Source organism: Chiloscyllium plagiosum, unplaced genomic scaffold, assembly GCF_037043375.1.
Source record: "Chiloscyllium plagiosum isolate Xiang-an unplaced genomic scaffold, Cpla_swu_hap1 HiC_scaffold_31, whole genome shotgun sequence".
Lineage (NCBI taxonomy): Eukaryota > Metazoa > Chordata > Chondrichthyes > Orectolobiformes > Hemiscylliidae > Chiloscyllium > Chiloscyllium plagiosum.
The window spans coordinates 8,038,695-8,063,098 of NW_028270169.1; the positions used below are offsets into that span (position 1 = coordinate 8,038,695).

The 24,404-nt window shown below is 41.2% G+C and overlaps 1 protein-coding gene across 1 annotated transcript in view; it reads left to right on the forward strand.

Annotated features, from left to right (window-relative positions):
* Window positions 1-758: 758 nt before the first annotated feature.
* Window positions 759-24,404, forward strand: part of LOC122563893 (T-box transcription factor TBX4) — a 120,363-nt gene continuing 96,717 nt past the window's right edge. Inside the window, exons 1-2 of the mRNA XM_087977198.1 lie at window positions 759-914; window positions 12,405-12,499. Coding sequence (XP_087833324.1) covers window positions 759-914; window positions 12,405-12,499 — 251 coding nt within the window. The remainder of the gene's footprint in view (window positions 915-12,404; window positions 12,500-24,404) is intronic.

Below are 24,404 nucleotides of genomic sequence, written 5' to 3' on the forward strand. Positions count from 1 at the left end.
GAGTAAGGACAGGATCAACTCAGCAAGTCTGGCAGCATCTGTGAAGAGAAATCAAAATTAACATTTTGGGTAAGGTGACCCTTTCTGCCAGATCTGCTGAGCTTTTCCAGAAATCTCGGTTTTTGTTTCTGATTTACACCATCTGCAGTTCTTTTGGTTTTTATTTAAGGAAAGGATCAAGATGTGATGTCTGTACAGTGGGCTGATCCTTATTGTCCAAACAGGCAGGAGAATAAACCAGTATCTGAGTGTAGGACTAAAGGTCAGCTAGTAACTGTGAACTGGTAACTTCATTCTTGTAGAATTGTACCAGCAGGAGTTTAGTTCTTTGAGAAAAAAAATTGAAAAGTAGTCTTAAGAAAATAAATTATAAAAAAAGGTACATGCTGAAGGAACTCAGCAAGTCTGGCACTATGTGTGGAGAGAGACACAGATTTAACATTTTAAGTGCAACAGTTTTTATTTTAGATCTTCAGTATTTACAGTATTTTGCTTGTATGAGTAAAAAACAGGATTAAATAATTATGACTAAGTGGAGTTAGGAGTTTCAGATCAGCGATGTCCTCATAGAATTATGGAGCAGACTTGATGGGCTGAATGGCCTACTTCTCCTTCTACATCTTATGGTCTTATGTTACTAGTAAAGATTCATTGTTACAATTTGAAATGCGGATTATCTTTTTGAATAGACTAGCTACTATTCATTTACACAATGTCCTTGGGTGAATATATTTGCTCCTGTGTTGATTCTTTAGGAAATGCTGCAAGAGAAGAGTGTGGCTGAGAGTGATGAGAGCTTTCCAGCAGCTCAAGTAGATGGACACCAGGAACACAATGTACAGTCTCCAGGGCATGGAGCACCAGGAGCAAGCAGCATGTCTCCAGGCAGCCCCCAGGGACAGGACCCTGACCAGGTATGAAATCACTACCTTATACTTTCCCATGGGTTAAAACAAAAGACAGTTTGAATCATACATCCCATCTCTCACATAAAGAATCTGCCTCTCATTTCACCTCCCTCCACAGCTGTGTGCTCAACATAATCCAATGGTGTTAGGCAAACCTTGAGTTGTGTTCAAAATCATATTCAATCCATCTTTAAGAACATTTTCTTCCATCTCTGGAATTTCAGCTGACTTCACTCCTACTTCATTCTCATCTGTCACTGAAAACATTCCTATGCCTTTGTCAACTCCAGGCTTGGCTTTTCTAATGTCTTTCTTGATAGCTTTCCAACTTCCATTGTCCATATACTGCACTTGAACTCATTTGGCCATCTGAAGCTAACTTCTAAGATCTTCTTTGGCTCCCTATTACCCTTTAGCTATAGAGTTCAAAATCTCCAACCACATCTACAAAGTCATCCATGCTTAACACTTCATGATACGCCTAGTATATTTCTAACTTTGGCTTATCACATGTTTGCAAGGACAGAAGAATGTAGAGTTTTTTTTAGGAAAAAGATGAAGACAGCAGCTTTGAAAGGAAGGGAAATGGTTTTGGGGAAGGAGAACTGTTAACATCAGTGAATTTAGGAACAAGGTTTGCAAGTTACATGGAATAGTGTTAAGAGAGAAGGAGATGGGTCTCTTTTCACAAGATGAGATTAAAGAGAGAATGGAGAGCAAACAGAGCAAGCTATAAGTTCAAGCAGGAACTCAGGGAGAAGTTCGACCCTGTGAACAAAAGGAAACCAGGAAAATGACAGAGGCAGATGAACAGTTGGTCTCGATCTCATGGACAAAGAATTTTGTGGACTGCTTGCATTTGCTGTTGGATATGAGAGTGGAAGAGGGATTTTAGAAGATGGTTTGCAGTACAAAAGAGAAGCTTATTTGCATTCTTTGCAATTAAGAGAATTGGGGATAGTGGGAATTTTCAACAAATAAGGGCAAGATCCAATGAACTACAGATTTATGAGGCCCAATAAGGTTCAACAATGAATAGTTTAAAGCAAGTGCCTCCCACTTCCCATTCAAATCTACCCCTCTGGGACCTGAGTATTTAAGCAAATGACAAAAATAAGAAAGAGATAAGAATGTTTTATTGGAGGATTAAGGTACCAAGGGTGAAGGTCAAATCATGGTTGAGCAGACCAATAGCTACAGAACTGTCATGCTAAATAATGGAGGGGGCTAAACTGTCATGCTAAATAATGGAGGGTCAAAGCTTAGATGTGCTGTTGTAGAATTCTTTTTCACTTCAGGGACGATTATATAAAGACATAGAATTGGAAGGAGGAGATGGGTCTGGGTGGAGAGCAAGAAATGATCAACAATGGATGCACTTACAAGATATGTTATTGAAAAATTGCACTTTCACTGCCTTTAATTTCCTCTGCATTAAATCTGATTAATGGATAATTACATATTGTGAATGTGCAACTATGCCATATTTTTCTGGAGAAGATTAATTGGAATATGTCATCAATAAGAACATAGAAATAAGAGCAGGAGTAGACCATTCAATCCCTCTGCCAATTCAAATGATTACTTCTGATCAGATTTTGCCTTAATTCCATTGTATGTCCTGATACGTTTTGAATCAGAGTCAGTCAAAAATCCGTCTAACTCAGCCCTGAATATATTCAATGACCTAGCCTCCAGTGTTCTCTTGGGGAGGGAATTCTTAATATTAACAAACATATACTAGATGTTTTTGATTCAGGGAAAGAGTAATGTGTTACATTTATAACTTTGGAAACAATCCAAGAAACAAAATTTGCAAAATATTATATTGTTCATGGCAGAAGTAAGGTCAGAGGAGGGCGTGAGGGAATAAGGAATGGTAACTGATGGGATAATCTGACATTTGTAAATAATTTTTTGAATTTGAAGTAGCAAGGCAGCTAGGTTAATGGAGAGAATTGGGGGCTGGAACATTTATGGAGAGAAGGAAAGTCTTTTCCCTGGGGTGGGGGAGTCCTGAACTAGAGGGCATATGTTTAGGGTGCAAGGGGAAAGGTATAAAAGAGGCAACCTTTTCACGCAGAGGGTGGTATGTGTATGGAATGAGCTGCCAAAGGATGTGGTGGAGGCTGGTACAATTGCAACATTTGAAAGGCATCTGGATGGGTATATGAATTGGAAGAGTTTGGAGGGATATGGGCTGGGTGCCAGCAGGTGGAACTAGATTAGATTGGGATATCTGGTTGGCATGGACGAGTTGGATCAAAGGGTCTGTTTCTGTGCTGACCACCTCTGTGACTAGGTTAAGAGAACTGGCAGAGGCATGTGACTTTGGTTTAACCCTTAATGAGATGCTGAGAGACAGTTTGGTTTATGGAATTGATGATATGACAATGTAAAAGAGCCTGATAGCTGAAGCTCAACTGGTCCCCAAACAGGCACTACAACTGGCTTTATCATTAGAAATGCAGCAAGTGCAGCATATGAGTTACAGGGTATGCTGATGGAAGATGATACCCTCACCAGGATGACTGAGTTTGGGGAACACCACTTGAGTGAAAGCAATTGCATAGCCTCACTCAGGACACACCCTGAAAAGAAGGTCAGCCCACAGCAAAACCACAAAACAAAGCCAAGCCTCAGCCAAATGTTTAACATTTTCTTCAGGATCTGAGATGGCAAGCCATTGTAGTTGCTGCTGGTATGTAACTGGAGATAGCAAAAGAGTCCCACTGGGCCTAATTGAGTAAGAGAGCTCATAGGTTGATATCCAGGCGAGTGCACACCCTGGAAAACCCACCTAAATCTGGCTTGGAAGAGTTCAATTGCTTAGAAACATCCAAATCATAGCCAATCAAAATAAACATCTGGTTAAATGGTCACATGATTTTGATGGAGTTTGAAACCAATGCTGTTTCAGTGATTGCAGAACCAGTCTTTAACAAAATTCACTCTAGACTCCAACCCTTAAGTTTGCACAAGACCTCAGCTAGACTGAGAACCTATACTGGGGAACCTTTACAGATTAAGAGTATAACTTTGGTTCTGGTTTCTTATGAGAAGCAGTTGATTAGGTTACCACTATTTTACTAACAGGCTCAGGCTCAGGCCCAAGCTTGATGAGGAGAAATTGGTAGAGAAAGATTCACTGCGATTAGCTCAACATTTTTCAATTGAAAAATAGTTTCCTGAGTGAAGTCCTAATTAAATACCTGGAAATTTTTCAGGAAGGTCTAGGGAATATCAAAAGAGATAAGACCACCTTACATGTTGACCGGGAGCAATTCCACGATCCTTAGACATTTTTCCCAAGTGGGCACATGTTTTTGAAGGGAAAACTGTGTGTTCCTGACACAAGTGACCTACTTGTGCTACAAAGTTGACAAGACCAGCTTGCACCCATGGAGAGTAATGTGAGGGCAATCATAGGTGCCCTGGGCCTCACGTCTGTACTGGAGGTGAGATCTTTCTTTGGATTGGTGAATTTTTATGGGAAAGTTTCTATATAAACTGGCTTCCATCCTGACACCCTTACATCTGCTATTGAAAAAGGGACAGCCTTGGAAATGATCTTGTAGCCAAGACATTGCCTTTAGGATAGTGGAGCAGTATCATTGTCTACATTATTGGCACACTATGGTCCCAGGCGAGATCTGATGTTAACATGTGATGCATCCTTGGAAGGTATCAGGGTAGTGTTGGCTCACAGAGGGTTCAATGTAGAGGAATGCCCGTTAGTGTATGCTTCCTATACTTTGGCTGATGCAGAGCACAGGTACAGCCAGATACAGAAGGAAGGTTTGATGGTCAACTTTGGTGTGAGAATGTTTCACAGTACCTTTATGATAATAAAGGTAAATGTAATAATAACAGACCACAAAGCCCTGCTAAGGCTACTCTAAGAGGGTAAGGCCTGTAACTTCAGATCGAATTCCGTGATGGACTCCGATTCAAAGTGTGTACAATTACAAGTTGGAACACTGTCTGGGAAGCCAAGTAACAAATGTGGATGCCTTGAGCCACCTCCTGCTGGCAGATACACCATTGGTGGTGCTACCACTGGAACAGTCGTTCTGGTTTAACTTTCTGGATGCTCTTCCTGTCACCGCGGACAATATCCGACTGTGGACATAAAAAGATCCAGCTCTGGCAAAACTAAAACAGCAGGTGGTGATGGGGGAAACCAAACGGCAGTCACAACCAGAACTGAAACCTTTCTGGACCTGGTGAGATCTGATCACCACAGAACACTGCATTTTATTATGGGGAGCAAGAGTGATTGTTCTGAGGAAAGGTCGCTGCCAGATACCAGCTAAACTCCACCAGGGCTTTCCTGGGGTTTCCAAAATGAAGATGTTGGCAAGAGGTTATGTTTTATGGCCCGGGTTCTTTGCAGACATAGCTATGTTGGTGGGGCAGTGCCTACAGGGACAAAAATCACTGCGAGCAGGTCCCCCAACATTCGTGGGAATGGCCGGGTAAACCCTAGATTCGGATAGACATCGACAATGCAGGTCCTTTCATGGGCTTGATGTTCTTAGTCATTGTGGACGTCCACTCAAAGTGGTTGGACATGCAGAGAGTTTATTCATTAAATATGGGGATGACGATAGAAAAGCTGCGAGCATCTTTTGCAATACACAGACTCTAGGATGTGTTGGTCACAGAAAACAGGCCATTCTTTACCAATAAAGTTAAATGGCATTTGGCAAATAAGAGCAGGTCCATACCATCCATCATCCAACCATCTGGTGGGAAGAACAGTCCAAAATGTTCAAGACAGATTTAAAGAAACAGCCTACAGTTTCACTCGATACTAAACTGACCCAGTTCCCAATTGATTTTCAGACATTCCTAAAGCAACTATAAGGATAGTTGCAGCAGAGTTGCTAATGGGAAGAAGACCAGATTAAATCTGATCTTCCTGGACCGAGGAGGGAGGGTGAAATGGCAACAGGAATGTCAATGATGGACACACAACTCCCCTATGAGAGAGAGACCATTTACTTCAGAAGACAAAGTTTGCTGCCAAGAACATGGAAACGGCCCTGCATGAGCAAAAGGCACGGTCAATGCGAGGTCAGGTCCTGTGACACACAGTTAAGGTAGGCAAGGTGGTCCTAAACAAACATATGGAACACATGAAAGCTGCAGACTGACAAATGTGGCAGGAGCAAAACATACTTGCCTCCTCGGAACCCATGGGCTCTCCCCCTCCATCAAGCATTGAAGAAACTTCAGAGTCTCAGATGAACACGGCTAATGTTGCATTCTCGACACCTTTACTGCCTGAAGAAGATGCATTTCTTCTGAGATGCTCTGGTGCAAGAGGCAGGCTACGGTCTGGTACAGTCCGCTTGTATTTGAGGATTTGGAACTGGACCCGGTGCAAAAATGGTGCAGGAGAGGCAGCAAGGAAAAGAACAGGCCTACGTCCCCAGACTTAGAAGGTGAGGATGGACTGATTGTAACGAGGTCAGCCAGGTCAACTCATAGCATATGAGTTCCCTGATTGGGACTTCTAACTTTTTTGGGAGCCTTGGCTGACAGATATAAACAGGAGTGTCAGAGGTTCTGTTCTGATTGATTGATTTATTGTCATGTGTATCAAAGTACAGTGAAAAGCTTTGTTTACAAGCAGTACAGGCACATCATAGTAAGCAAGGATGTACAAATCAAAAAGACTTAGAGGGATGCAGGTTACATTGTACAAGGCATGCGCTAAGCAAGATCAATGTTAGCAAGATCAGCATTACTTGAGGCTAGAGAATCCATTCATCAGGTCCATAATGGCTGGGGAGAAGCTGTTCTTAAACCTGCTGGTGCATGTGTTCAGGCTTCTGTATCTTCTGCCTGATGTGATCAAAACTCACTTGACATTGGGATATAGTCCAATGGGTCTATTTGAAAACACTAGTTTCGGAAAGCTGTCCCTTCATCTGATGAAGAAGCAGTGCTCTGAAAGCTAGTATTTTCAAATAAACCTGTTGGACTGCAGTTGAGAGTGTGGTGCTGGAAAAGCACAGCCGGTCAGGCAGCATCCAAGGAGCAGGAGAATCAACATTTCAAGAATAATAAAGGGCTTATGCCTGAAACACCACAGATACATTCTCACACCAAAGTTGACCATCAAACCTTCCTTCTGTATCTGCCAATATTTAATGAATAGACTCTCTGCATGTCCAACCACTTTAAGTGGACATCCACAATGACTAAGAACATCGAGGCCATGAAAGGACCTGCATTGTCGATGTCTATCCGAATCTAGGGTTTACCCGGCCATTCCCACGAATGTTGGGAACCTGCTCGCAGTGATTTTTGTCCCTGTAGGCACTACCCCACCAACACAGCTATGTCTGCAAAGAATCCGGGCCATCAAACATAACCTCTTGCCAACATCTTCATTTTGGAAACCCCAGGAAAGCCCTGGTGGAGTTTAGCTGGTATCTGGCAGCGACCTTTCCTCAGAACAATCACTCTTGCTCCCCATAATAAAATGCAGTGTTCTGTGGTGATTCTCCTGCTCTTTGGATGCTGAGGGAACGACTGTGCTTTTCCAGCACCACACTCTCAACTCCAGCATCTATAGTCCTCACTTTCTCCAGTTGAACTATAACATGGTGTCAAGTGATTTTTGACTTTGTCCAACCCAGTCCAACACCAGCACCTCCCCATCATCACCTGTGCCTGATGGAAGATGTTTTAGGAAATCATTACCAGGTGCAAAGGGTCTTTGATGATATTGTCAGCCTTTCCAAGGCAGTGAGATGTAATTAAAGTCCATGGAGGGAAGGTTGGCTTCCGTGATGGTCTGGGTGGTGCACACCACCTTCTGTAGTTTCTTACAGATCTAGGCAGTGCAGTTCCTTACCGGGCTATTATGCACCCAAACTGTATGCTTTCACCCTGAGTGCTGGCTTGGAGGTAGCTGGATCAGTGTCAACTACAATGCACATGTAAATAAAGGGTGACTTGGTGATGGGATACTGGCTTGTGTGGAGTTACTTCATTGATGTGTTGAGGAATTGGGAATAAATGGAACTTGATAGAAAGGGAACGAGAGAGGAGCAGGAGATTTTGTTTTAAAGCTTAGATTCTCTAAGCTTTAACCAACAAGTCCACTGAAGAGAACCCACCTAGATCCATTCTCCTACCCTATATTTAACCCTGACTAATGCACCTAATACTATGGGAATTTAACTTGGCCAATTCATCTGATCTGCACGATTTTGGAATGTGGGAGGAAACCCATACAGGCACAGGGAGAATGTGCAAACCCCACACAGACAGTCACCCGAGGTGGGAATCAAACCCGGGTCCCTGTGAGGCAGCAGTGCTAACCATTGAGCCACTGTGCCAATTGTTTTGAGATGTGGTGCAGGTGGGATTCTGAGATAGATATGAAGCCAGAACTTTGGAAACCAACAAGAGGAAATTAATAAATTAGTGATGGAAAGCACATGGAAGAGGATTCTTTTTGTCACTTCAGATGAGTAGGTGTTATGGGCATGGCAAAAGCAGGGTCGGATAAGGCACTTTTCAACTAAATTTGACCAGACAACCAGGAAAGGGTACGAAACCAGGGATTATCATGCAAAATCTCTGAAATGGGTCGAATTAATTAGTTTTGGTTTTGTCACTGTTCATGGGATTAAAATATCTGAATTACGCACAGCACAAAATTAAGCAATTGAGTATGCACAGTGATTGTCGGAGAATCATTAGTGATGGTTAATGGCTAAAATTGGAAACTATTGATGGATGTACTACTTTAACATAATCTCCTCATTGTAATATGCAGAAGAGGAATTGATGTGGAAATTGGGTGCTTGGGGCAATGACAGCTTGGATAGAATTTTGCTTTAGCCATGGCTGTTTCAACGTCTTCCTGCTTAGGTTCTTACCTTGCACCTCAGTCAACCTGAACTCATCCAAAAATCTGCAACCTTTATCCTAACACACACCAAGTTCCATTTACTCATCACTAGTGCGTTTGCTGACGTAGGTTGGTTCTTCGTCACAACAACTCAAAGGCCCAACTGAACTAGCCATGGCAGTGGATGTGCTGGCTATATTGAAAAACTCACATGTTTATCAATGTAGCATTCAGTTGTATTCATTAACAACATATTAGGAGACCGAGGGAAATATTTCAAATACAGAGCATGAAAGTTACTAAAATATTCTGAAGTCTGCTGGAAAGCATGTAAACACCTTCAACCATAGGGAGCAATTATAAAAGCCAAGTCCCTTTGGACACACCTTGATACTGATAGAAAAGATTCCATTTCTTGTCGGTATGTTTTCCTTGTTAAGATTTATAAATCAATTCTGGGGAATGACACACTCAATTCTTTGGTATTGGCTATCATCATTTCACAGTCCTGTCTTGGTGAGGTTATTTCTCGTGAATAAAGGCCAAAAACCTTTAGCAATTTGGTTCAGAATGTCCTAAACTTATTTTCAAAGTAACTTACAACAGTTGGCTTTCATTCCATCTGTCCTAGAGTGAAAGGCAAGTTTACCAATTCCACTGCATCATTTGATCCTTCATTGTTGCAAAACAATGAAAATCTGATGAAGAGTTACAATCCCAAAACAATTTATATATGTTTAGAAATTTGGTGCAATGTTTGGGGTGGCATGGTGGCTCAGTGGTTAGCATTGCTACCTCACAATGCCAGGGATCTGGGTTCCATTCCAGCCTTGCGTGACTGTCTGTATAGTGTTTGCACATTCGCCCTGTGTCTGTGTGGGTTTCCTCCCACAGTCCAAAGATGTGCAGGTTAGGTGAATTGGCCATGCTAAATTGCCCATAGTGTTCAGGGATGTGGAGGTTAGATGCATTGGTCAGGGGTAAATATAGGGTAAGGGAATGGGTTACTCTCCTGAGGGTTGGTGTGGACTTGTTGGGCCTAAGGGCCTGTTTCTGCACGGTAGAGAATTCTAATTTGTAAAGGCTAATGGTTTCCATGGGTAATCAAAGTGTCTTCCCAACAATGAAACATTAATGTTATTTAGCAACTTATATTAATACAAACTATATTTAAAACTCATAGTCATACTAATTACGTGATGACATAACCTCATCATAGAGTCATACAGTCATAGAGATGTACAGCATGGAAACAGACCCTTCGGTCCAACTCGTCCGTTCCGACCAGATATCCCAACCCAATCTAGACCCACCTGCCAGCACCCAGCCTATATCCCTCCTAACCCTTCCTATTTACATATCCATCCAGATGCCTTTTAAATGTTGCAATTGTACTAGCCTCCACCACTTTCTCTGGCAGCCTATTCCATACATGCACTACCCTGAAAAAAGTTGCCCCTTAGGTCTCTTTTATATCTTTCCCCTCTCACCCCAAACCTATGCCCTCTAGTTCTGGACTCCCCCAGAAAAGACCTTGTCGATTTACTCTATCCATGCCCCTCATGATTTTATAAATCTCTATAAGATCACCCCTCAGCCTCCAACTCTCTAGGAAAAACAGCCCTAGCCAATTCAACCTCTCCCTATAGCTCAAATCCTCCAACCCTGGCAACATCCTTGTAAATCTTTTCTGAATCCTTTCAAGTTTCACAACATCCTTTTGATAGGAAGTAGATCAGAATTGCATGCAATATTTTAAAAGTGGCCTAACCAATGTTCTGTACAGCTGCAACATGACTTCCCAACTCTTGTACTTACATACATTTGCACCCCAGCAATCTGGAATAGTGTTCAATGTTGTACAGACAAAACATACATTTTGAAGCATTAGAATCTATTGATTTTGCCTTTAAATAGGATGTGTGTTGATGAAGAATAGGCTACTTGTGTCTTATGAGTGATGCATTGGGTGCCACTTATTTTATATCCCCTCAGATTACTTGCTGCATTTGCAGTGCTTCCCATGGGAATATAGAAATAACACAAGAACATAGAACCTTATGAGACAGAAGCAGGAGTTGGCTATATTGTCCATTGAGCCTGCTCTATCATTTGAGAATATTCTAACTGAACTTCTTCCTTAGCTCCACTTTCCTGCCTAAGGGAATAGGAGGAGACCATTCAGACACTCAGCCATGTTCTAACTGAACTTAACTCCATCTACTGTCATGGTTTCCATCTTTTGGTTAAATCTCAGCCTTGTTTCAATTTCATTCAACTTGTCAAACACTCTATTTAGAAAACCTGTTCATAAATAATTGCCTTTGATTAAATTAATACAAGTTTCTTGGAGAATCCAATGTTTGCCAATTATTGACCACAGAATCACAGGATTGTTACGGCACAGAAGGAGCTCATTCAGCCCATTTCGCCTGCACTGTTGGTTAATGGGCATCATTACCTCAGGCCAGTTTTCTGCTTTGTCCCCATACCCTGCACGTTATTTTTATCCAAATAATCATCCTTTACCCTCATAAATACCACAATTAAACTTGCTTCAATCCCAACTTCTTCAATCTATCCTTATCACTGCAATTTCTCATTCATGGAATCATTTTTGTAAATTGCTTTTGTATTCATATCTTTCCTATAATGTAATGTCCATGACTGTACGTAATACTCCAGGTGACATCTAACAAATGTCTTAAACATGGTCGAGAGTGTGGCGCTGAAAAAACACAGCAGGAGCAGAAGAATCAACATTTTGGGTATAAGTCCTTCATGAGGAATGAGACTTATGGGCTGGGGGTGCTGAGAGATAATTGGGAGGGGGGTGGGTGGGGTAGCTGAGAATGCAATTGGTGGATGAAGGTGGGGGGAAAATGATAGGTCAGAGAGGAGGGTGGAGTGGATAGATGGGAAAGATGATGGACAGGTCAAGAGGGCGGTGCCAAGTTGGAGGCTTGGGACTGGATTAAGGTGGTGGGGGGAGGGGAAATGAGGAAACTGGTGAAATCCACATTAATCCCATGTGGTTGCAAGGTTCCAAGGTGGAAGATGAAGCGTTCTTCAGTTACTGTTTTACCTGTCAACCTCTTGTTCCAGTCAATCCTACCCAGCTTTGTTCTTATTTCATTGAAATTTGCTCTCCACCAATTGATTTCTCTCACTCTTGATGGTCGGATGTCATTCCCCAACATCATCCTCAACATTACAATACAATGATCACTGTCTCCTCACCATTCCCCAACTGATACTTGACCAACTTTGTCTATCCCATTTCCAAAGCCATGTCCAATAGTGCAACCTTTATGTTGGACTGGAAAGATATCGCAGTTGGAAGCTTTCCTGCATGCAACGCAGGAACAATTGCCCCTTGCTACCCCATTCACTATATTCAGGTAACTGAAGTCTCCCATTTTAACTAAATTAGAAGTTAATTGTTTTTCTCTTTAATTTCTCAAGAAGAAAATACTTTGTAACTGGAATTTTAACATTCGATTTAAGAAATATAGCATATTTTATATAGTTATCCTGCTTACAATTAGCATTGGAAGAATTAAATAATACTGTTTATTACAAAAGCATTTATTGTACTAAAAAGATACATTCAATTCCAGAGCATAGAGAACATCAAGGTTTATCTCCACGAGAAGGAACTTTGGAAGAAATTTCATGAAGCTGGAACAGAAATGATCATCACAAAGGCGGGCAGGTAGATTTACTGCGAGACAATTTGTGACATTCTATATGCATTGGGTATATTTGATTGTTTTATTGGAAAATTGACCATAATGTAATTGGTTTTGGTGAAAACTGGCTGAGCAAATTAATTGGCTAAAAGAAACAGGTGATATGATGAAAATCTTGTCCGATACACTGAATGATATGATCTAGAATGAACTTCCTGAAGGGCAGTGGAATGAGATTCAAAATAACTTTCAAAGGGAAATGAATAAATACTTAAAAATCAAGTAATTTAGGGCAATGGGAAAATAGAACAGGATTAGGCCTCACTGGATAATTCTTTTGAAGAGCTGATATGGGAAAGATTAGCCAAATGTCTAATTTGGCTCTGCTGTAGCATTCTGAGATTCCATGCCCTGAAAAATAGCAAACGTTTATACATATTATTAGTATTAGGCAGGGGCTGGATGTAGGAGGTCAAAGCAATAACAATTAGTTCCATGGAATATTGGAACCCAGACACTTCCTGCAAAGATCAAAGATAGTTGTCCCAAGGTTGTTCTCTTGTTTCCCATAAACAGATACTGTGAACACTCATTTTACTTTTTTGGAGTGTAAACTAAAAGTGGGAGAAAATACTGCTTTAAACTAAGGAAACAAAGTACAAACATGTTTGCAGCTTTAAAACCAAATTATTGGACCTCACTATCAGTTGTATCTATAGTGTTGCCTTCAATGTTGTTTTAAGCGGTGAGTGAACATTATAGGCTGAATGACCCCAGCAGTGTGTGATCAGGGCAGTTTTGCTCAGTGACAGCCTTTTGATTGTCTTTTCAATCATGATCAATTGTTCTGGGTTCAGGAGGTCTCATCACAGAAAGACTGGATTGATTTCCGGGCGGCTACTGCCTTGGGTATGGACAATACAGTAGAAATATGTAGCCAACAAGAAAAAATATCCAACTGTATCCCTCTCTTCCATATGGATAAGTAAAAGAAACTCACTCTTTCTCAAATCCTCTGCAAATTGTTCTCTCTGCAAATTCCTTGTTGAAAGGAAAAGAGGAAAGACCACTTCAGAGACACTGAAACAATGAATCCTCAATCAATGAATGAGAATCAGTGGATCTACAACCTTGTGACATTAGCAAAGAGTCAGGAGTGAAAAGGAAGATGAAAGGAAACAACTCAGTGATGTGTGTGGTCCAGACTGTTACCAGACCTGTATTTCGAAGACCATTTTTCCTTCCCCACCCATAATACTTTGTCTCATTTCTTTGTGTCTCTGTTTGTATGTATATGGAAATTTTAAGCAAGGGGTAACATTTTAAACGATAGAGTTATAAATTAGTAATTCATGTGTCTATCTTTTGCATTGGTTAAAAAAGCAATTTGATTCCAATAAACAACAACTTCCTTATTAATGCAAATAAAAATATTGGGCGTATTCTTTTAATCTGAATTAGAAAGTTAGTTATAATTTGAGATTTAGATTAAATTGGTTTAATCAGATTTTTGCACTTGTGATGACTTAGAGTCATAGAGTCATAGAGATGTACAGCATGGAAACAGACCCTTCGGTCCAACCTGTCCATGCCGACCAGATATCCCAACCCAATCTAGTCCCATCTGCCAGCACCTGGCCCATATTCCTCCAAACTCTTCCTATTCATATACCCATCCAAATGCCTCTTAAATGTTGCAATTGTACCAGCCTCCACCGCATCCTCTGGCAGCTCATTCTATACACGTACCACCCTCTCCCTGAAAAAATTGCCCCTTAGGTCTCTTTTATATCTTTCCCCTCTCACCCTAAACCTATGCCCTCTAGTTCTGGACTCCCCGAACCCAGGGAAAAGACTTTGTCTATTTATCCTATCGATGCCCCTCATAATTTTGTAAACCTCTATAAGATCATCCCTCAGCCTCCGACACTCCAGGGAAAACAGCCCCATCCTGTTCAGCATCTCCCTGTAGCTCAAATCCTCCAACCCTGGCAACACCCTGTAAATCTTTTCTGAACCTTTTCAAGTTTCACAACATCTTTCCGATAGGAAGGAGACCAGAATTGCACACAATATTCCAACAGTGGCCGAACCAATGTCCTGTACAGCCGCAGCATGACCTCCCAACTCCTGTACTCAATACACTGACCAATAAAGGAAAGCATACCAAATGCCTTCTTCACTATTCTATCTACCTATGACTCCACTTTCAAGGAGCTATGAACCTGCACTCCAAGGTCTCTTTGTTCAGCAACACACTCTAGGACCTTACCATTAAGTGTATAAGTCCTACTAAGATTTGCTTTCCCAAAATGTAGCACCTCACATTTATTTGAATTAAACTCCATCTGCCACTTCTCAGCCCATTGGCCCATCTGGTCCAAATCCTGTTGTAATTTGAGGTAACCCTCTTCGCTGTCCACTATACCTCCAATTTGGTTTCATCTGCAAACTTACTAACAGTACCTCTTATGCTCGCATCCAAATCATTTATGTAAATGACAAAAAGTAGAGGACCCAGCACCGATCCTTGTGGCACTCCATTGGTCACAGGCCTCCAGTCTGAAAAACAACTCTCCACCACCACCCTCTGTCTTCTACCTTTGAGCCAGTTCTGTATCCAAATGGCTAGTTCTCCCTGCATTCCATGAGATCTAACCTTGCTAATCAGTCTCCCATGGGGAGCCTTGTCGAATGCCTTACTGAAGTCCGTATAGATCACAACTACTGCTCTGCCCTCATCAATCTTCTTAGTTACTTCTTCAAAAAACTCAGGAACAGTGGAGCTTTATTTCCAGCTGACTACTCCAGTGAGTCATGACAATGGTTGGGGGCGTATTTGTTGCAATTTTGGAAAAAAGACAACGTAAGATTGGGTGTAGAGTTAGTGTAAGTGATAAAGGATAAAAGGAGGAACATCAGATTTTGTATTAAAACAGGAAATGGCACGAGAAGTTGCTAAAGCCTTCCTGCAGGTAGAAGAGGTGTCCCTAATGAAGTTAGGAAAGATCACAAAAGGCAAGTTGTTTGAATTGACAAGTAAACTAGAAATGGAATTTCCTGCCATAGCTAAGAAGGCAGAGATAAAGCTTTGGTACAACATTTGGGACCAAAGAAATATCAGAGAGACTAGATGCTTCAAGCGGTGAGACATTGAAGTCGGATCACTTGACTTACAGTTAAAGCAGCCTGACTGTGAGGTAAAAGGAAGATGCTAGAGATGGCGGAGAAAGATAAGGAATAGAAGATGGAGTGGGAAATTGAGATTTAAAAAGGTAACTAAAACTTAAAATATTTGAGCTTGAAGAAAAAGAAAGAAAATGAACATTTCAAAAGAGAGACAGCAAATAGGTGTAAAATGATACAGTTAAAGAAAAATAGACCCGAGAAGCCAAAGAAGCCTTTGATGGAGAAAATCCTACTCATAGTCTAAAATCCAGCCGTGAAATGTTTAAGTTCTCATCAAATTTTGAGGAAAAGGATTTGAAGGCATTTTTATTTCATTTGAGAAAATAGTGGACCAGACAGAGTGATATAAGGAAAACTGGATACTGCCCTTGCAGAGCAATTCGATAGGTAAAGTGCAGGAAATTTATGCTTCACTATTGAAGGAGGGTTCCATAGATTATGATGCCATAAAGCAGGCTCTTCTGGGTAAATATGAGATAGTTCCTGAAGCTTACAGGAAAAAAGTTTCAAAATTTAAGGAATCGGCCTGACCAAATCTATATTAAATTTGAAAGGGTTGAGCAAAGTCCAGGTGCATTACATCCACTGGCTTTCCCTTGTCCAACTTCATGGTTACATGCTCAAAAAGTTCCAGAAGATTAGTCAAGCACGATTTCCCCTTTATAAATCCATGCTGACTCTGACCTATCCTGTTACTGCTATCCAAATGAGTCTTTTATAATTTCATCTTTTATAATTTAGTCCAGCATCTTTCCCACGACTGACATCAGGCTAATCAGTCTATAATTCCCTGTTTTCTCTCTCTACCTCCTTTCTTGAAAAGTGGGACAACATTAGCCACCCTCCAATCCACAGGAACTGATCCTGAATCGACAGAACATTGGAAAATGGTTATCAAAGCGTCCACGATTTCTAGAGCCACATCCTTAAGTACTCTGGGATGCAGACCATCAGGTCCCAGGGACTTATCGGCCTACAGATTTAACAGTCTATCCAACACCATTTCCTGCCTAATATAAATTCCCTTCAGTCCATCCATTACCCTTGGTCCTTCAGCCATTATTACATCTGGGAGATTGCATGTGTCTTCCCCAGTGAAGACAGATCCAAAATACCTATTCAACTCTTCTGCCCTTTCCTTGTTCCCCATAATAAATTCACCCGCTTCTGTCTTCAAGGGCCCAATTTTAGTCTTAACCATTTTCTTTTCACATACTTAAAAAACCATTTACAGGCCTCCTTTATATTTTTGGCCAGTTTGCCTTCGTACCTCATTTTTTCTCCACATATTGCCTTTTTAGTGATCCTCTGTTGCTCTTTAAAAGTTTCCCAGTCCTCCGGCTTCCCGCTCATCTTTGCTATGTTATACTTCTTCTCTTTTATCATTATACAGTCCATAACTTGCCTCGTCAGCCATGGCCGCCCCTGCCTCCCCTTCGGATCTTTCTTCCGAGTTTAAATTTTGATTGCTGTATTGTAGATTTTTCCCTCAATGTGCAGGAGAACAGGAAAGGCAGACAAACCTGGCACAATGAAAAGAGTGTGATATCATTCAGCATCCTTTAACACTTCCCATAGTGGCATCATGTCTTTTGCACTTCACTGGAAATCAAGCCCTGCAAATCCTGCAGTCATCATGAAAATCAAGGACTTTATCAAAATATCTCCAGTTGACCGGTCTGACTCAAGTTTTTGTACTTAACAAAAATGCTATGTGTACCAAATAAATAGATTTTAACAATACAAAAACATCTGTGAACTGTCAGTTCTCAATAGTTAAAACTCTAACTCCCTTCTACAATCCCTCTACCCAGATTTAGACAGAAACAGACAGACAAAAAAGCAGGATTCAATGGAGAGATTCCTTTCAAATCCTTCAGTTCATTCACTTCTCAACAGAAGGCACAAATTATAATCTCTTACTTATTGGTTAAAAGTTTACAGTTCACAGCAACTGGTGAGGGAAAATAAGTGGTTTTCCTTCAGCCATTATGTAATTTACTGGAGGGAGACTTTCAATAGTTTGAAGGTTTCAAAGGTTTCAGCATTGTTCCACACTCACAAGCCGTTCACCTACCCAGGAGCCAATCTGATAGCTGTTGTGAGGCTGATAGCTTTTGGCATCCACAACTGGTCACAACCCCACAAACCAATCAGCAACCTATTCCTGGCTGAACTTCACTTTCTACACCCGGAGCCAGGATGTCTCTTTTTACACTTTCCCCCACTGCTTGCAAAACAATGGTGTAAACACAATATACAATGAGTTTCAGTAACTTGCCTTTTTAAAAGTGCTGCAAATCTTTCCTTAGCAGTCCTTTTTAAAACAGGATTTTTCCTATTTTACTCCACAATCAAAACTAAAGTAAAACAATACAGTCGTTACCTGTCCAGATCACTCAGACAGTGCCCTGGAAATAGCAACATTGCCTTGTGAGGGGGTGACTGAGGAAATGCAAACAGCCTTTGTACAGTTAAAGGAAATAATATCATTGTTGAGCTTCCTCCTACAAATTCTCTTCCAGAATCACACCATAGCCAGAAATGAACAGTATTTTGTAGAATATTTGACGTAGGCTCTGAAGTAGAGAACTTCTCTGGTGTTCTCCTGCACATTGGGGGAAAAATCTATAATACAGCAATCAAAATTTAAACTTGGTAGCATGATGAATCTGCTATAGGTCATTGAACAGTTGTTCCATAATCTTCCAACCAAACTTCTGGTGGCTGTGGCGAAGAGGTGCTTGGCTTACATTCGTACAGAGAAAGCAGGAAAGATGTTGTATTTGAAGACGAGGAAATTAATGTTTAATTAGAATAATCAAACTTAAAACATTAACTTGTAGCAATTGAAATGCAAATTCCTCACATTGATTGTTGCCATGACATTCACTTCGATGAGCAAAAAGAATAAAAATATAAAATAATTTACAATTACTTTTAGATCCTCGGGACATTGCAAAATGAATTACAGTCAATGTGCTAGTTCCTTATCATAGTGAATGGCAGCAGATTTGCACAAAGCAAGGTCCCATAATTAGCAGTGAGACTAATGAATGGACTGTTAATTTAATGTTGGTATTGGTAGTGACGTGTATGTAAACCGGAACATCGGGAGAACTCTCCGCTGCTTCTTTGATCCACTTTATGGGATCTTTTATATTTACCTGAATGGGGCTTCAATCTGATGGTTTAACCTAATCTTTGTACTTCTGCTTGGTGCATTATTGAGGAAATGTTGTTTTAAGTGACAGTAGATAATGGGCTCAAGATGTTGGGATGGGACTTGATCACATTACTTCCTGGCTGAGAGGTAAAAATGTTACCACTTACCCATAACAACCCCTAACAATTAAAAATCTTCAAATACAGTTTCAAGGACTCAGTCAAATTACTTGATACAACTTCCAAATTATTGCCAGTAAACATTCCTTAGTCTTTTGGGCATGAGTAGTACAAAAGTGAGTTTGGATTTGACAGTCCTTTGCCACAATTAGAACCTGTTCAGCCAAGGTTGGTAGCAACCAATTGAACCGATGAATCTCGATCACTCTGGTTTGCTCTATCTCATTCATTTGGAGTTGACTATGTTTCTGATCTCTCTGTTCATTTGGCCATGTAAATATGACTCATATCATTTAAATAGATGAAAATCAGATTCCTTACTGATACCAATGCCTGTAATGAGCCAAGGTTTTGATGTAAAGTCTCATCACCAAGTCCCTTCTGCTATTTGGAAAATCAGCCCATATTGGGAGAGAAATTCAATTTCAGGCCATGTGGTCACTGTGGTTATGTGTGGTGTTAAGCCTCTGAATTCTGTGTCATGATCACTTGCACCAGAAATGTGTCTGTTACCATAGTGTTAAGGGCCAGGCCTTCTTCATACTTTCCCAGATTGTGTCCTCTTTCTCCCTGATCTGATTTGACATCTGCAATTGGACAGCAATATTTCAAAGAAGCCCAAAGCTGAATTTCACTTGGACTGAGTGTAGCACAGACCAGCAAAGGTCTCCATCAACTTCAGATCTGTTTTGAGGACAGATCAGATTCCTCCGTCTACATGTTCATAATAAGTTGTTTCACAAGGTAGTAGATAACTTCTGTTTGTGTGCAGTTCCTGTCAACCTTTTCCAATAGGAATTCCCGCATCCACATTTGTAACATCTTTGGTTACATCCTCTCCTTCATGGATGTGCTGAAGTGTCATCCCCAGTAGTTGTAACATAACTCATTTATATTAGCAATCCCCTCTACAACTGCAAGCAATTACAATGGAAATACAGGAAATAGGATGACATTTGTGACTTTAAAATAGAGCCTGGCCTAACTTTGCATGCCTTGTGCAATTACCCAAATAACTCCACACTTCCTCTGAAGACTACAACTGATCTCTACTTCCCATGGGTAGTGCTACAAGTGGTCGACTCGTAATGTCAGAATGAGTAGCAGTAGGGAAGACCATTATATCTCTATTTATAGATATAAGCCACAACTAACAGCCTACCACTATATCCCTCAATCCATTGTCTCTCCAAAAACATATCTAATTTTACCTTGAATGTACACTTTACAATGTCCAGATCAATAACTTCCCTTCAACTCCATTGCCCTTTAATTGAGAAAGGTTGTACCTGACCTTCCTTCCAACTTTTAACCTGACCCAGCTTCACCAAGTTAATAAAACATTTTAATCAACTGAGGACTGTGGAGTTGTAAAATATCATGCTGTAACAATAAGTCTTCCTAGCATTTCACAGTAATATTGGCCTTATTTTGGTATCTGCAATCATTATTTCACTGAAACTGACAGCAATTTGGGGAGTTTGAATACTTGCTGAATAATGTGGAAATGCAAACGTTGCTGTCAGTGAGCCTATGCTCATTATTGGGTACATGTAGAAGTTGCCAAAACTGTAATAGGAATTGACAAAAATTTCATTCCAGAGCTGAAAATAAAAAAAAGTTGGAGATCACAATGGGTCAGGCAGCATCCATTGAGAGAGAGCAAGCTAACGTTTCAAGTCTAGATGACTCTTCATCAGAGCTTCATCATACTGATTCATGTCAGCTGATGTCAAGAAGCAGTTATCTACAGGCTCTGGCGATATTTCAGCAATAATACTGAAGGCTTACACCAGAAAATGCCATGCCATTAGCCAACCTGATCTAGTCCAGCTCCAACGCTGACATCTAGCCAACAATGTTGGAAATTGTCCAGGTATGTCCCGTACATAAGAAATAGGATAAATCCAACCAGGTCAATTACCGCCCCTTCAGTCTTGATCATCTGTAAAGTGATGGATGGTGTCATTAACAGTGCCATCAAGTAGCCCAAATCTGGATATTGTCCAGGTTTTGTTCCATTTGGACCTGGACTGCTTCAGTACCTAAGGTATTACAAATGATGCTGAACATTATGCAATCCCCACTTCTGACCTTATGAAGGAGTGAAAGCCATTGATGAAGCAGCGAGGATGGGTGGATCTAAGACACTGCCCCAAGGAACCCCTCAGAGATGTCCTGGAGCTGAGATAACTGACCTCTAACAACTACAACCATCTTTCTTTGTTGAAAGGATAATTCCAACTAATGGAGACTTTCCCTCAATTCTCTCTGATTCCAGTTTTACTGAAGCTCCTTGATGCCACACTCAATTAAATGTGGCCTTAATGTCAAGGGCTGTCACTTTTTATTATCTCTGGAATTCAGCTCTTTTGTCCATGTTTGAACCAAGTTTGTAATGGGGTCAGGAGCTGAGTGGCTCTGGCAGAACCCAAACTGGTGGTCACTGAGCAGGCTATTGCTGAGCAGGTACTGCTTGATAGCACTATTGATGACACCTTCCATCACTTCACTGATGGTCGATACTGATGGGGTGGTAATTGGCCGGGTTGGATTTGTCCTGCTTGTTGTGTTTGGGACACACCTGGACAATTTCCAACATTGTTGGCAAATGCCAGTGTTGTAGCTAGACTGGAGAGAAAATGAGGTCTGCAGATGCTGGAGATCAGAGATGGAAATGTGTTGCTGGAGAAGCGCAGCAGGTCAGGCAGCATCTAGGGAACAGGAGAATCGACGTTTCGGGCATTAGCCCTTCTTTCCTGAAGAAGGGCTAATGCCCGAAACATCAATTTTCCTGTTCCCTAGATGCTGCCTGACCTGCTGCGCTTCTCCAGCAACACATTTCCATCTCTTGTAGCTAGACTGGAACAGCTTGGTTAGGGGCGTGGAATTTTCTGGTGTACACCTTCAGTATTATTGCTGAAATATTGCCAGGGCCTGAAGCTAACCATTTCTTGACATCAGATGGCGTGCATTGAATTGGCTGACACCTTTCCTGTTTGATGATGAGGACCTCTGGAGGAGGATGAGATGGATTATTCTCTTGGCACTTCTGGCTGAAGGTTGTTGTGTATGCTTCAGCGTTATTGTTTGCACTGATTGAATCATAGAGTCATACAACTTTAACAGAGGCCCTTCAACACATTAAATCTGTGCCAACCTACCTACACTAATACCAGCACTTGGCCCATAGCCTTGAATGTTATGACAGTTCAAGTATTCACCACATACATTTTAAAGGTTGTGAGGTTCCCCATTTCTGCTCCCCTCCCAGGCAGTGTATTATAGATTCTCATCACTCTCGAGGTGAGAGGAGAGTTGAAGAAAACTCTTTTCAGCTTCCTGCCCTTCACCTTAAAATGATACCCCCTCATTACTAACCCTTCACCCTGCTTTCTATTCACCCTACCCATGCCCCTCAGAATCTTACACACCTCAATCACAAGGGCTGACATTATCCCTACCAGGAAGCCTGGAAAACTTGCTCCAGTTGTGTTTAATAACAGCTATAAACAGGTTGATTAGGAAAATATCTACACCTCAATCAGACCTCTCAGCCTTTTCTGCTCTAAAGAAAACAACCTGAGTGTACCCACCAAAAATTTCTAGCCTATCCCAGGCCACATCCTGGTGAATCTCCTCTTAACTCACTCCAGTGCAATTGCATCCTCCTGTAGTGCACTGAGCAGAACAAATACAGTGCTCCGGCTGTGGCCTACCAGCTCTAACATAACCTCCCTGCTGATGTACTGGTCTCTCCTTTATTGAGAATGGTGATATTTGTGAAGGGTCCTCTTCCAATGGGTTGTTTTATTGTCTACCACCACTCATGACTAAACGTGGCAGGATAATAACTGATCCACTAGTTCTGAAATTACTTAGCCCTGTCTAGGGTTGATGATTTGGAGATGCTGGTGTTGGACTGTGGTGTACAAAGTTAAAAATCACACAACACCAGGTTATAGTCCAACAGGTTTAATTGGAAGCACTTGGTCATTCTTAATGCCATGAACAGATGCATCTGTGGCTGGCAGACTAGTAAGGATGAGGTCAACTATATTTTTCCCTCTTGTTGGTTCCCTCACCTCCTGCCACAGACCCAGTCTAGCAGCAATGTCCTTTACGACTCAACGAGCTTGATCAGTGATGCTGCTGCCCTCAAGCCACCGTGCTGGTCAACATTGAAGATCCCCTGGAACTCCTTCCCTAACCGCAATGTGGTTGGTGTACTCATACCTATGGGTCTGCAGCATTTCAAGACAGCAGTTCAATTCTGCTGGGCAATTACAAATTGGCAATAATTACTGACCCAGCCATTCTGTGAGTGGATCAATAAATTCACTGACCTTTGCTCCTGCAAGAGCACGTCTGCTGCTGAAACCCTCATTTACGCTTCTGTTACCTTCACTGCACTGCCAACTGGTCTCCCATATTCTGCAAGTTTATGGTCATCCAAAATTCCACTGACCATCCATGCCCCAACTTATATCGTCTGGTTCTCCTCCAACTCCAGTTCTCGCTGATCCACACTGGCTCCCGGTCAAGTAGTGTATTAGTGTTAAAATTCTTGTTCTTGGTTTCAAATTCTGTCCATGGCCTTATTCCTCCCCACCTCTACAACCACCTCCAGCTCCACAACTCTCTGAGAAAACTGAATTCAATTATTTATGCTGTCTTGAGTATCCTTAATTATAATTGTTCCACATTTGGGGGCCAGGTCTATGTTGCCAGGCATTAACATTCTGATTCCCCTCTTATACCTCTCTGCCTCTCTATGTCAATTTCCTTCTTTAATATGCTTCTTAAAATCTATCTCTCTGCCAACCTTATGGCCATTTGACTTAATATCACTTTAAATGGCTCCGTATGATATCTGTTGTCTAATGCTCCCCTGAAGTGTTGAAAATGTCATTACAATATACTTTGTTATTTCACTGAGTCACTCTTTATCAACTATGATCTAAGAGCTCACCACAAAATGGAAGTCTAAACTGGGGCATTCTAGTATGTTACAAAATTTTATAAAATCCATTCTGAAGAAGAGGGACACAGTGTAATTATCAAACTCATGTGATTTTGTTCACAACAATGTATTTAAGGCAGAGATTGTGTCACTAAGTTCTGCTGGTACTTCTAAGCCACTGGGATTTTGCTCTTTCAGTCTGTGACTTCTCAAAGCATTCGACGATAGCCGATTTATTTGACATACACCTTAAGTGGATTTGAAGGCAGGCCAGACATTTCTTTGTTAAATTATAATGTAGATATTAGTGTCTTATGTCAGCTGCTGTTATCACGATATTATTGAATAGTGAATATGATTTTGATGCAAACAGTCTGTCAACTTAACACAAACCAAATGTACATTTCTCATTTCCCTTTCTCATGTCCAAT